This window comes from Pseudorasbora parva, chromosome 1, assembly GCF_024679245.1.
Source record: "Pseudorasbora parva isolate DD20220531a chromosome 1, ASM2467924v1, whole genome shotgun sequence".
NCBI lineage: Eukaryota > Metazoa > Chordata > Actinopteri > Cypriniformes > Gobionidae > Pseudorasbora > Pseudorasbora parva.
The window spans coordinates 12,549,232-12,564,024 of NC_090172.1; the positions used below are offsets into that span (position 1 = coordinate 12,549,232).

The following is a 14,793-nucleotide window of genomic DNA, read 5'->3' on the forward strand; positions in this document are numbered from 1 at the left end:
GGGGTGGGTGGACGTCCTCTGCGACGAGCAGGCGGAAGTGCTGCCCAGTGGGGTGGAGGCAGCAGTAGACTGCCGGGGCAGGATGTGCCGGATAGCCTCCGTCTGCTTCTGGGTGGCCGAAGAACTGCTGGGCAAAGCTCTCGACCGCGTCACAGAACAACCCGGCCGATGAAACGGAAGAGTCCAGGAACCGGGTCTTCCTTCCTTCCGTAACTTCCCTCATGTCGGCCAGGTTGAGCCAGAGATGGCATTCCTATATCACAAGTGTGGACATCGCCTGGCCAATGGAACGGGTGGTGATTTTCGTCGCCCTGAGGGCGAGGTCCATCGCCATCCAAAGCTCCCGGAGGAGCTCTGGGCCAGGACTACCTTCGTGCATGTCCATGAGCATCTGGGCTTGGTGCAGCGCCATGGCATGCAAGGTGGACACAACCTGGCCACAAGATCTGTAAGCCTTCGCAGTCAGACTGGAAGAGAACTTACAGGCCTTGGATGGGAGCCGGGGGTCCCTGCACCAGTTGGAAGTGGTCGCCGGACACAGTTGCATCGTGACGGCCCGTTCCGCCGGTGGGAGACCCTAGAACCCCTGGCTTGCCCACCATAAAGGGTAGTGATGAGGGAGGAGTCACCAGGTCTGTTTCTGGCACTGAAAGGTGTCTTCCACGACCTAGTGAACTCCTCATGCACCTCCGGGAAGAAAGGCACCATTGCAGGACGCTAAGAACCAGTGCGACACGCCCCGAGAAACCAATCATCCAACCTAGAAGGTTCGGGACGTAGTGGAGGGTTCCACTCAAGCCCGACCTTTTCGGCGGCTCGGGAAAGCAAAGCCGTCAGCTCGGGGTCCGACTTAACCATTGCCACTCTCCCAGAGGGAGGCAGTACAGGTGAGTCTTCATCCTCCGAGGACTGTAACTCCCCCTCCGATGCAGCAATCGACATCTGCTCATCCCCAGGTGCCCCGAAGGTCACTGTCGGACGCTAATGGGAGAGGGAAGACGGATTCCTCTGGAAGCACCACCGGCTGCGGCACTTGTGAGGGATTAGGGTCCCGCGGAGGTACGCTCGGCGGGTTTGCCCTAAACGTAATCCTTAGGTCACCCCGGCCATCCGTCGAAGTAGGTCTATTCTGCTGGGCAGGAATAGCCCTAGATCAAGGTATGGGTAGGGGGACTCCGCCTTCCCGAAGGTAGGAGAGTCTCGACCTAACTGCAATGGAAACACTATCCACAAACGCTGCCTCAGCGTGCTCTTAGCCCAGGCACGTGACGCAGCGAATGTGACCATCAGCAGGTGACAGGGAACGGCCGCACCCAGAAATACACAGATGGAATGACATCTTGAAAAAGACGCAGCATCACCCGTGTTGAAAGCAAAGCCGTCAGCTCGGGGTCCGACTTAACCATTGCCACTCTCCCAGAGGGAGTCAGTACAGGTGAGTCTTCATCCTCCGAGGACTGTAACTCCCCCTCCGATGCAGCAATCGACATCTGCTCATCCGCGGGTGCCCCGAAGGTCACTGTCGGACGCTAATGGGAGAGGGAAGACGGATTCCTCTGGAAGCACCACCGGCTGCGGCGCTTGTGAGGGATTAGGGTCCCGCGGAGGTACGCTCGGCGGGTTTGCCCTAAACGTAATCCTTAGGTCACCTCGGCCATCCGTCGAAGTAGGTCTATTCTGCTGGGCAGGAATAGCCCTAGATCAAGGTATGGGTAGGGGGACTCCGCCTTCCCGAAGGTAGGAGAGTCTCGACCTAACCGCAATGGAAACACTATCCACAAACGCTGCCTCAGCGTGCTCTTAGCTCAGGCACGTGACGCAGCAAATGTGACCGTCAGCAGGTGACAGGGAACGGCCGCACCCAGAAATACACAGATGGAATGACATCTTGAAAAAGACGCAGCATCACCCGTCTTGCTCTTTTGTGAGGAAAATTGCTCTTTAGTGCTGAAGCACCCAGGGATTGACCGCGGCAGAATACAGGAGTATAGTGCAGTCTGTATCTGCTCTCCCCAAAGGGAAGACGGCTACCAAACCAAGTGTGTGTGTGTGTGTGTAATGCTCAGTCTGCGGTGAAAACAGCAATTTCTCTTGCAGCAGTTAACTTTTATTTGTTTACCTGCATGTAATGTGACAATTAACCAATCAAAGAATTAATGTGTTCATCAAGAGATGATTCTACACTCACCTAAGAGATTATTAGGAACACCTGTTCAATTTCTTATTACTGCAATTATCTTATCCACCAATCACATGGCAGTTGCTTCAATGCATTTAGGGGTGTGATCCTGGTCAAGACAATTTCCTGAATTCCAAACTGAATGTCAGAATGGGAAAGAAAGGTGATTTTAGCAATTGCGAGCGTGGCATGGTTGTTGGTGCCAGACAGGCCAGTCTGAGTATTTCACAATCTGCTCAGTTACTGGGATTTGCAGTCCTGTGGGCGAAAATGCCTTGTTGATGCTAGAGGTCAGAGGAGAATCGGCCGACTGATTCAAGCTGATAGAAGAGAAACTTTGACTGAAATAACCACTCGTTACAACCAAGCTCTGAAGCAAAGCATTTTGTTAAGCCACAACACGCACAACCTTGAGGTGAATGGGCTACAACAGCAGAAGACCCCACCGGGTACCACTCATCTCCACTACAAATAGGAAAATGAGGCTACAATTTGTACAAGCTCACCAAAATTGGACAGTTGAAGACTGGAAAAATGTTGCCTGGTCTGATGAGTCTCGATTTCTGTTGAGACATTCAGACGGTAGAGTCAGAATTTGGAGTAAACAGAATGAGAACATGGATCCATCATGCCTTGTTATCACTGTGCAGGCTGGTGGTGGTGGTATAATGGTGTGGGGAATGTTTTCTTGGCACACTTTAGGCCCCTTAATGCCAATCGGGCATTGTTTATGCCACGGCCTACCTGAGCATTGTTTCTGACCATGTCTATCCCTTTATAGCCACCATGTACCCATTCTCTGATGGCTAATTCCACCAGGATAATGCACCATGTCACAAAACGAATCATTTCAAATTGATTTCTTGAACATGACAATGAGTTCACTGTACTAGCCTCCATGGTCACCAGATCTCAACCAAATAGAGCATCTTTGGGATTAGGTGGAATTAGAGCTTCGTGCCCTGGATGTGCATCCCACAAATCTCCATCAACTGCAAGATGCTATCCAATCAATATGGGCCAATATTTCTAAAGAATGCTTTCAGCAACTTGTTGAATCAATGCCGTGTAGAATTAAGGCAGTTCTGAAGGCGCAAGGGGGTCAAACACACAGTATTAGTATGGTGTTCCTAAAAATCCTGGTGAGTGTATATGCAATGTTGCAATGAGAATTTTTGTTAGTTTTTTTTAAATGAAATTATTCATGTAAATACAGTGATTAAATTCTGTGTGGGTTTCAGTGGCTGGTCTGTGTGAGCAATTCCACAAACCTGAAAGACTTTCTCAATGTATATAAGCAATGGACTTTTATAGAAAGTAATAAAAATAAATAAAAATAAGTAATAGTAGGGAGATTCAATTAATGATATACTGTAAATAATAAATACTTACTTTTTGAAATATGATCTAAAAAGAAAAAAAAGGAATTCTGATTACATAATCCAGATTACATGTAATCAGTTTCTACCTAGCACTGCTGTCCCACGGCTGCAGAATGATTCATAACATGGCAAAAAAAAAAAAAAGAAGTAAAAACTGCAAATATCAGAAATCGTGTGATTTTTTTTTTTTTTAAATCAGCAAATGTATATACTGCGGTAGTCTAGTACTTGAAAATGTTTCATCATTGTATGAAAGTGAGCAGAAAAGAGACGATACTGTAATACAGAACATTTCTATAAATAATTATTCATCAATATACTCAAGCATTTAAGACAGAAGAGACATTAAGATGAATACGACCAAAGAAAATGTAGGGAATAGAGGGAGTGAGAGGAAAGTGATTTTATGAGGGGAAGAAGGGAAAAGATGAAGTGGGAGGAACAGTGAACATACAGGAAGGAGAGCGAGAGAGTGGGAGAGGGATCTAAGAGGTTAAAAACCCTTCTAAAAACACTACAGTCACTTTCCAAATACAGAGAGCTACAGCTGATCCATCAGTTGCCCTGTGTGGGAGGCAGGATCTTACATACACATCAGCAGCAGATCATGCCATGCTTCAGGTTCTGAAATCTGATGTGCTATTCTGGAAGTTGATAATGTTTTTAATACTGTTTCTAAGTAAGCCAGAGGTGAGTGATTCATATATTACAAATCCATCTTTTTTTAATAGTAAATAATTTCGTTCAAGAATCGATAAAAAAAATAATAATCCAAGAATGAATTGTGATTCATTAAAGTAAAAATAAATAAATATTAAAATCAATTCCCACGGTCATGGAAATCCTGAAAAAAATGTAGGGAATTAAAATAATAATCATTTCCAGACCAAGAAAACGTATGGCATATATATATAGTAATTTGTCTTTTTCTTACCAAAGACACGTTATGAGATAATTTACATAATCCTATGTGTGCACTTAAAAATACACAATCAAATAATTAATTGCAATCAGATCAAATTGAATTGTGAAAAGCATTGCGTCCTTCTACATTTGTAAAAATCTTTCCATAATCAAATCGAAATCCTATGAATCACATATTGAATCTTAATTGAAAACTGTTAGCCAAGGATGGACTAAAGGTCAAAAACGTCATGGCACCTGTCTGCTCCCTTACTTAGTTGACATACATTTTTTTGATGATACATCAGAGTTATCTGATGGTGACAAACACGAAATCAAATATGTAAAGCAATATCTTTGTTTGTTGCAATTAGGTCAAAAGAAAAAGGTTGACAGCTCCTGGTCTAGTATAAGCTTCATTGTATCTGTGCCTATTGTGATCACATGATTAGTTCTTGCTTATCTTGACAATCATTCAAATTAAAGTTTCTCCCATCAGCTTGCAAAACAAAGTAATGGCATAATGACAAGAAAAAAGTGTGCATTTCATACCACTTCCTCTAGCTCTGGAGGCACTTTAGGTTTGACTGCCAGTATGAGGTCAGGGGTCACGTCCCTAAGCTCTCCAGGGTTTTCATAGATGTGCCTGTTTCCTTTCAGCCCCACATTATCATACACATGTCTGACAGACAAAGACATTCATAGAGGAAGAAATATTAGTTAAGCAAAATAAATAAAAGAAAGAATAGAATAAAAAACATTTACAAAGGCATTGAGCTGCTCACTTGTGTGTAAACAACAGATTTTATGAGGCTGGGATAATCAGTATAATTATAATAATTTTACATTTTTCTTTTTAATTTAAATAATATTACACTCTAAAAAATGTTGTGTTGTTTAAACCCAATGTTGGGTCAAATATGGACTAATCCAACAATTGGGTTGTTTTAACCCAGCGATTGGGTTGTTTTAATCCTGCGGTTGGCTTAAAGGTCCCGTTCTTCGCGTATTTTCAAAGCTTTGATTATGTTTAAAGTGTGCAATATAAAAACTCTGTCCTAAAAACGGCCTGATGATTTCCTTGTTCTATGAAGTCCCTCCTTCAGAAACATGTAACGAGTTCTGATTGGGCCAGCGCTTCCTGTGTTGTGATTGGACAGAAGCTTAGCACACTTTGCCCGGAAAGGTCCCGCCTCTTACCATAACGGGGAGATGCAAGCTCTGAATGCTCGCTTTTCTCCACGTGGGAGAGCAACAAGACCACGCCCCCTATTTTGCGTGTTCTTGTGGGCGGAGGTTTAGTCAACAAACGGTTCTAGTGACGTCATTACTGAAGTGCAGGGGTGTAGTCCAAACCGGCCGTTCGCTGTAGGCTTTGAAAGGGAACTTCTGTTAAATAAAATATCTCACTTGGCATTGAACATTTTAAGCTTTATAATTTTACAGGTATTATTTATGCTCTAACAGCAACATTTCACACTAACTAAAGTTTGAAAGACTGAATCGCGAAGAACGGGACTTTTAAATATTTGATTAAGACAACCCAATTGCTAGGTTAAAACAACCTAACGGCTGGGTTAGTCCATATTTAACCCAACATTGGGTTGTTTTTTACCCAGAATTTTTTAGAGTGTAGTGTTGTCTGTTTATAAGTGCTATACAATTAAAGGGGTCATGCAAATTCTTGCTTACCTTTGTGAAAAAGAAGTATACTTTATCATTCTTTAAAAAGAGTACTTAAATAATATCATTTGAAAGAGTATACGTCATTGTGAACTGAATGTAACGTGTCGGGACATTTGCTCTGAATTAAAAAATATATATTATTAGAGTACTTTTTTGAACCACTTAATGAGGACTTGTTTATATGCAATTTCATAATTAATTCTATTGATTATGAAATATAAAGAAGAATGCTCTGACAAAAATTTATTGTACAATTCAAATATGATTTCATGTAATTTCTATTGACACTTGTATGGCATGTATTTAGATGTATTTGCAATTGCAAGTAGCAATTTACTACATTTAAATATATGAACTAACCTAAATGTAATATTGAAATAACACACTCAAATTAAAATAATAATCATGTACTATACATGTGTTTTAGTGTTAGTCAACACATCGAAATATGTGTACTTCTTTAAAGTGTGAGAAAACATTATTTAAACATAATGATTTAAATTGTACATTCCAACTTTGGTCCCACTTTATATTAGGTGGCTAATTGGAATAGTAGTTAAGACCACCTAATATGAAGTGGTCCAAATCTTTTAATTTGAATTCATTACAAAGTTTACTTAAGTGTGTTAAGAAAAAAAGGGCCCTATCATACACTCAAGTGCAACACGAGGGCGTGTACGGCGCAAACGCTTGTAGCTTGTTTTAACCCGACCCAGTTTTTTTTGCTCATTTTCAAGTCTACACTATTGCTTTATATGATTCATGTCTCACGTCCAGCATCACGTTGTTTAAATAGCAAATGCACTCATGCCCATCTGTTCATCTGTGGGTGTGCTGGTCTGAAAAACCAGCACAGCCATTGACCAACAAAATGAATTTTTTGTGTTATTAAAAGGGCACGTTAGTATGAGCCTATAGGCAGGTGCACATTCTTAATTCTTTGGTTAAGAATTAGAGAGTTAGTAAAGAGTGCCAGTGGTCATCTTCAGCTTCAGCACATGCAGCTCCAGTCTGCTCCAATTCTGACTGTCATATTACATCATATTATAAAGAGATTAATATTGTAATAAAACATTGTGAATTATTTGGGTTTAGTTTCATCACGTTGCTCCAGGAAGAGCGTGTGGACAACATGAGACAGGCATTCTGAATAGCACGTAACTTAGTTCAACTTCACTTGTACATTCGTGTCATTTTGTGCAGAATTAATTTGTAATATGTTTATTTTGTATACATCTGATTAATCTCATATAGGATGCAAAGAGCTTCAGTGTAAATTCAGATCTTTATTCAGTGCCTCAGCATCAGTGCGCACAGCTAAAACAGCAATGCATGACTAATAAGAACTCTGATTGGGACTGTCTTATTACATAACATTCATGAAAACACTATTTTAAGAATGATTGTGAATTAATTGGGTTTAGTTGCCATTTTTTAGCGTATTATCTCAGGAAGAGTGTGTCCACACATTTTGAATAACAGATCTGTGGCAGTGTTGGTGACACGTTGTATTAGTTGTTATATTTGATTATTAAATTATTAAAGTAATTTAATTAAATGATCAATCACATAGACTCATTTTACAATCTAACCCCTTATTTAGATTAAAAACCCTTCTCATTAATTTTGGTGCGTAACATGGCGTTTTGAGCAGCATTTGCACACCATGTCATGCTGCTGACTATAATACACTGCTGTAGATGCATATTGCTGTTTTAAGGCTAACGATTAATTGATTGTTAATCCAATTGATGATCTATCATGGGAATTTGTGTAAATTAACATCCCTAGTGCAAGCGCAACTGGCTTCTAAAGGGAAAGGAAAAGATGAGACTGGTTTATTGCACGTTACACCCAAAAACACTCATGACTTATTAAGAGACTAGGTACAACCCTTTTGGACCATGCGCCTGGCACACCGACCATTTTTCCCGTCGTTAAACTAGCAAAAGTCGATTCGGACATGCCCTAAGTGCACCTGCGCTTCAGACTATGAGCTCAGATCGTTAAAATAGGGTCCATATTCACAAGAGTTTTTTAGGTGCAATTAAGTGGCCTTGCATTTTATTAATATTATATTATCTGCAAGTACAGTTTTTTATATATTTTTAAGATTTAAAGTACACTACAAGTGTACATTCAACACAATCAAGTGCACTTCTTCTTCTCAAGGGTAACCAAAGAACCAACGGTGAAACCTTTACATTTACATTAACATTTCTTGGTGTTAGAACTTTTCAAAGAATGCACTTAGAGCACAACACAAGACAACAGTCAATTTCTTATAAAATGTCAAATCAAGTCCGTACGAATCAAAACAACCAGTCATCACAGGTGATGAATTAGAATTAATAGTCCCACTTTATAAAGTTTCTTTATGTGTGCACTAACATTTAAATATATAATTTGATATAATGCAATGTTTCTGTAATTACATCTATAATTACACTGTTGACCCTTCCCCTACCCCATAACCCACCCTTAAAGGACTTTTTGGGACTTATTCACCGTATCCCCCAGAGTTAGATAAGTCCATACATACCATTCTCATCTCTGTGTGTGCCATAACTTTGTCTGACCCACCCTCCGCTTGCATAGCTTAGCACAAAGACTAGAGGGAAACGGCTCCATCTTGCCTACTGCTCAATAAGTGACAAAATTACGCCAACATTTTCCAATTTACATGTTATCAGACAAAGATATGGCACACACAGATGAGAATGGTATGTATAAACTTATCTAACACTGGGGGATACGATGAATAAGCTAAAATCCCAAAAAGTGGGTGTGTTCCTTTAAACCTGTCCCTAACCTTACCAGTATCCTACCACAATAGCTGAAGTGTGTTGCAGTGCAGTATAAATACAATAAGTATATTGCACACAGTTCAGAGTAGTTAAAGAAACCTAATATAAAGTGTGACCAAATTAATAGCTAATTAGCACTGCTCATTCAGTAGTTTGTTTGCAAAATGTACGCCAAATTGTGGCAAATATACAAAAGAATCGATGGCCATTGGCAGGTGTGGTAACAGTGCTGTTATTGTTAACTAAAACATTGATTTCGTTAAATTAAATAAATCAGAAATATGTAATAATTTTTTAAGATAAAAAATGGAATCTGTTAACATTAGTTAATGCACTGTGAAGTACAATGAATATTACAGTAACATTTTTAAATATTCACAAAGTAATAAATTATGTAAAAAAAAAAAAATTCATTGTTAGTTTGTGCATTAACTGATGTTAACAAATGAGACCTTATTGTAAAGTGTTCCACAAAATATTAATAAATACTATAGAATAGACTATAGATAAAAGTTAATTTGAACTGATTTGAACTGTTTGTTAGGAGTAAACAATTAAGTGTTATAGTGAAATCAGACGTAGGCAAACAGAAATCAGTATACCCTTCAAGGATGTCCTGGTATGGGGGATGTCCTTCTAATGAGTAGCTCCGTGTGATAGAGACAGGGGTGATTTCTGGGCTCTGGCTCTTCATGCTGTCCTGCAGGGAAGTCGCCCGCAAGAGGGGCAAGCTGGGTGGGGAGAGGAGCGAATCCGTATCCACGGGCTCTGGAAATTCTATCTGTGCGCCAAGTGGTTCCTGCTTTGGAGATGATTCACTTTCGTACATCTTATTTTCATTCTCCTTCTTTTCCTCTTCCTCCCCTTCATCACCATCTTCATCATCGTCCTCATCCAGAACCCAGGCCTCACCCGATCGCCCCTCTCCGGATTTGCTTTCTGCATCCTGGATGGCTTTCTGGTAAAGCTCAGAGAAACTCCTGAACTCAGACACAAGAGCAAGATAAAAGGGAAAAGAAAGTGAAGAAAAGCTCAAAGTTTCAGCTTATTTATTTCAGCACAGTTAGTCATGGGTGAAAAGATCAATGCTTCTATTTTGGTTTTCTTTTTTGAAGTATGTTATGTAATCAAATACTTACATAAATCATGCTGAGTAAGTTGCTTTATATAGGATTTTAAAAAAATGTCGTTTTAACCCAAGCTGGACAAATGAGTGTGTGTTGGTTTAGATCCATCAATAAGAATTATGGAAATGAATGATAGTTGGCCAGCTGGTGAAACACTGACTAAAACATGTTGACAATACAATGAAATCTGTCCTTCATTCAATTGCTCTTTCCTCTCCTCTCTGTCCATCTGTTTCCCTCCCTAGGGACAGTGCTCTCTCTCTCTCTCTCTCTCTCTCTCTCTCTCTCTCTCTCTCTCTCTCTCTCTCTCTCTCTCTCTCTCTCTCTCTCTCTCTCTCTCTCTCTATATATAGATAGATAGATAGATAGATAGATAGATATAGACCAGAAATATGACTGTTTTCAACATTAAACTAATAATAAGAACTGTTTCTTGAGCAGTAAATCAGCATATTAGAACATCATGATATCATATTAGATATCATGTGACACTGAAGACTGGAGTAATGATGCTGAAAATTCAGCTTAGCGTCAGAGGAATAAATGACATTTTAAAACATATTTAAATAGAAAGTCATTTTAAATGAAAAATAAAAATAAAGCAAATAAATGCTGCTTTGGTGAGGATAAGAGACTTCGGTCACACTTTAGTTTAGGGTTGGATTCTCACTATTAGCTAACTGTTAAATACAACTTTTGACTCGATTAACTCCTAATTACTGCTTAATAATAGTTAATAAGGTAGTTGTTCAGTTTTAGGATTAAGGGCTGTAGAATAAGGTCATGCAAAATAAAGCATTCATTTGTGCTTTATATGCACCAATAAACAACCAATTTCCAAGAAATAAGTAACTAGTTAAAAGCGAGAATTGTACCTTAAATAAAATGTTAGGACTTCTTAGAGACTTCTTTCAAAACTCTGAAAAATCACTGTCCACCATTAGTATATATATATATATATATATATATATATATATATATATATATATATATATATATATATATATATATATATATATATATATATACTATTGGTCTCCATTCTCCACTCCCTGCTTACTATTTTTACTAGCCCACTTTTTGCTAAAAGTCACTGCAGTGTATGAGTGCTTTGCATCATCTCTCTTCCTTCACATACAAATAAGCCATCACCTCCTTTACCTGCGTGGTTTCCCGTTCTCGTCTGGAGGAATGACTGTGATGTGGATCTTTTGTGCCGTGCGGAGGAGTCGGCTCCTCTCTTCCTGGCTGAGGTGTACCAAGACCTGTCCACAGAGACGAACAACCCGAGCCCCCAACTGGAGCCCACCACTCTCTGCATATCCAAACCGCTGCAGCTCAGTTACAAAGCCTTCCTCGCTCATCAGGAAGCCAGGCTGACCTACTCCGTCCCGCAGGGGTGTGATCTCACGCGCCTCACAGCCTCGTGTTACCAGCTACCAGGGGAGTTCGTTTAGAAGCGGCATGTTAAAATGGCATACTGCATATCATAAAAGCTCTTACGTTTGATAATATTATTATTTGTATGGTATTTTTGATTAAATAATTGCAGCTTTGGTAAGAATAAGTGTTGTATATGATATCAAGATGTAATCTGAAACCATATTTAGTTTCATAGTAAATGACAGATTTTTTATTTTAGGGTGAACTATCCATTTAAAACAAATCCCTCATCCCATTGTGCTAACAATTCATGGGATTAAAGTGCCTCTATTATACTTATTCTGATTTTGTAATATAGCTGTTTGTGAATGTAAAAGGTTAAAGATCCAAATGTGCAATAAATTAATTATTGTCTTCCAAAAAGGAAAAAAAAAAGATTCTGAGCTGCCTAAAAAGTCACAAGTAATTCCAGTCTTACTTCCTGCTCGAACCTACGTAACAAATTTGCATAATGTGCACCTCTAGTCTTCACTGGCTGTCTGTAAACTACATCTACTTTGATCCCCCCTTAAACACTTTAGTTGTAGCTGAGGCCGGTAATAGTTTGTACGGTAAAATCTACGCTATCATTGAGAAAGCCTCTGGAGCTGAAATTCAGGTATGGTAATAGAAAATGTGTTTCCAACACACACTGTAAGCTGTACACCAATCACAACAGATTGGGCCATCCAACCAATCAGAGCAGAGGAGGCTCTCGGAAAAGAGGGGTTTAGAGAGATCGGATCCTTGATCTAACTGTTTCATAAAAATGTGAGATAAGAGGTTATGCTGTAAATTTCTTTTTGAGAAAACTAAAGTGGATACCTTTAAAATAGCATAATAGGGGCACTTTAAGTTCTCATGTTGATGCAGTTTAGTGAATTTACCCCATCAAAACATCTGATTGAATGTCTACTGCAATAATGTGTTGCCAAGAAACACCAATCTATTAATAAACTATAAGTAATATAGCTTTGCATACTGCATTAAATCTCACCTCCAGCCTCTGGACAACTTCCTTAATATCCTCAACTTGACTGTCCAACATTGTGACCGTCACTGCCTCGCCTCTCTCGTAGAAGATATCCAGGCAAAGGCCCCCCTGAGCTCCAGTCTCAGTCACAGCCTTCCAGCCGATGACATCACGGCAGCTGCAATTGAACACGACTGTTCTAGTGGATCGCTCGATGAGAACGACTGACTCCGCTGACACGCCGAGCAGGCAGGACAGGCTAAGACTGTTGCTCTCACCGCCCTGAACAACAGTGACGGCCCACACTAAAGCACCTGCGCTATGAAGCTCTGCGCCTTTAGCACCCTTCAACTTCTCTTTGCGCTTCCCGCCCAATGACAGCAGTGGGAATTTGGTGGAAGAGTCGATGGGTGTGGTCGTGACGTAATTTTCCGCTAGGTCTTTCAGGTACTCTTGTCGTGTGCGTGTGGCCATAGAGCGAAATTTTTCCGATTTCTCAGCTGCGTTCTCTGCATTAATGGCTTTGGCAAGGAGAAAGTCACGGAAGGCAGGAGAACGCGGGAAGCGTGCACCTTTAGGGAAGAGAGGACCAAAGAGAGGGATGTCCTTGGAACGAGTCACCGCAACTCTGAGAAAGGTGGAGATAAAGATATTTATCATTTTTGGTAACAATTTATGTTTTTTTGTGTGTTTGTCTATTCTCTTACCTGTAATAGGTGTTGTCAGTGCAGGGCTCGTGTACTTGGACAATGATGAACACATGCTGAAAGTGAGAACGGATGGCTTTGGGGGTAAAGGGTAAAGCACCTGGCTCCTGGAAGACTATTGTTACAATATCATTCCCTATGTGCCTCTTCCTCAGTAACTGGAAAGGAAAAATAGAGAAAAGAGAAACTTAGATTTTATGCTTACAAAAATACTATTAGTTAACTTTGACTGAGCAGGATCAAGCAGGATGACATTCTAAATGTAGTGAATTATTCAAATTATGTTATTCTAAATACAATGAGTTATAAGCTAAATATTTATGGAAGCCTCCGATCAGGAGTAACGGTTGGAATAAAAATAGCACTGAACTGCATCAAAAAGCTCTTGTTTTACTTGACAGACAACAATTCTTGGACATATATGGTAATTCTGACATTAACACCCGTTTACATTTTAAGAGAGAGAACATTATGTGAATAATTTACTATTTTGTCCATTTTAATGGGATGTTCTGTGGTTCTGTGAGTTACCTGTTGTGTATTGTTGGCTGTGTATGGAAGCATGGTGGAGACATGAAACATGATCTCGTAATCCTGGTAGCGAGTATACAGTGAGTGTGTTCCCGTGGAATCAGCTGCAAATAATAAACACACAAACACTATTATTACACATCAGAATGTTTTATTTTGTGAGCAAATTGTTTGGTACCCATTAGGAAAACAGCTTACATACATATCATACATAACATATGTTTCATATGTTTCATTTTTTGGAAATATAATAATGTAGAACGTTTTATGTGAGGTTTGTGTTTAGAGGTAGGGTTAGGCGATATAATATACAGTATAATAATCATTATGTCTATGGAAGTCCCCATAAAACATGAAAATGTTTTTATTATATGGTTTTTGAAGGCACAAATTTGTATAGTGATATGGGTATTACAACATAAACTTGGCTTAAAAACATACTAAACTGTTTTTCATTTTTATTCTGAACAAAAGTGTGTAGGAAGATGGAATATGCAGTTTGTCTGGTATAAAAAGCATTACACCCATTGAAAGTCCCAGAAAACCACTTATTCAAGTGTGCGTGTGTTTGTGTGTGTGTGTGTGTGTGGGGGGGGGGTTTTGTGTTTGTGTTTTTGGGTTTGTGTTTTTGTGACATATGAACACACAAATGTGTATAACGACATAGGTATGACATAGGTATTACAAGGAGAAGGTGCAATATGAGGACATTGGCCATGTCCTCACTTTTCAAAATGTTTCCTGTGATGGGTAGGTTTAGGGGCAGGGGCAGTGTAAGGGGATAGAAAATAAGGTTTGTAAGGTATAAAAACCATTACGCCTATGGAATTCCCCATATGTCACAAAAACAAATGTGTGTGTGTGTGTGTGTGTGTGTGTGTGTGTGTGTGTATGTGTGTGTGTGTGTGTGTGAGCCTGTTTATGTGGTTTATGAGGACACAAATTTGTATAACTACATGGGTATTACACTGGTATTATACTATAAATGTGATTTATGAGGACATCTGATATGTCCTCATAATTCAAATAGCCTTAAAAACAAACAAAATTATGTTTTTTTGAGAAATTAAAAATGT

At 39.7% G+C, this 14,793-nt stretch overlaps 1 protein-coding gene across 6 annotated transcripts in view; it reads right to left on the minus strand.

Moving 5' to 3' along the window:
• The window catches only part of sipa1 (signal-induced proliferation-associated 1), an 84,466-nt gene that overhangs the window by 26,141 nt on the left and 43,532 nt on the right, over positions 1 to 14,793 (minus strand). For 5 of the 6 annotated variants that reach the window (XR_010899193.1, XM_067424800.1, XM_067424723.1 and 2 more), the window contains exons 6-11: positions 13,718 to 13,821; positions 13,187 to 13,344; positions 12,504 to 13,107; positions 11,246 to 11,520; positions 9,560 to 9,937; positions 5,017 to 5,146 (exon numbers count right to left, since the gene is read on the minus strand). Coding sequence is in view for 5 of the 6 variants with exons in the window: in XM_067424800.1 (XP_067280901.1) it covers positions 5,017 to 5,146; positions 9,560 to 9,937; positions 11,246 to 11,520; positions 12,504 to 13,107; positions 13,187 to 13,344; positions 13,718 to 13,821 (1,649 nt within the window). In the remaining variant the exon portion in view is untranslated. The remainder of the gene's footprint in view (positions 1 to 5,016; positions 5,147 to 9,559; positions 9,938 to 11,245; positions 11,521 to 12,503; positions 13,108 to 13,186; positions 13,345 to 13,717; positions 13,822 to 14,793) is intronic. The other variant, XM_067424844.1, reaches the window with a different exon arrangement.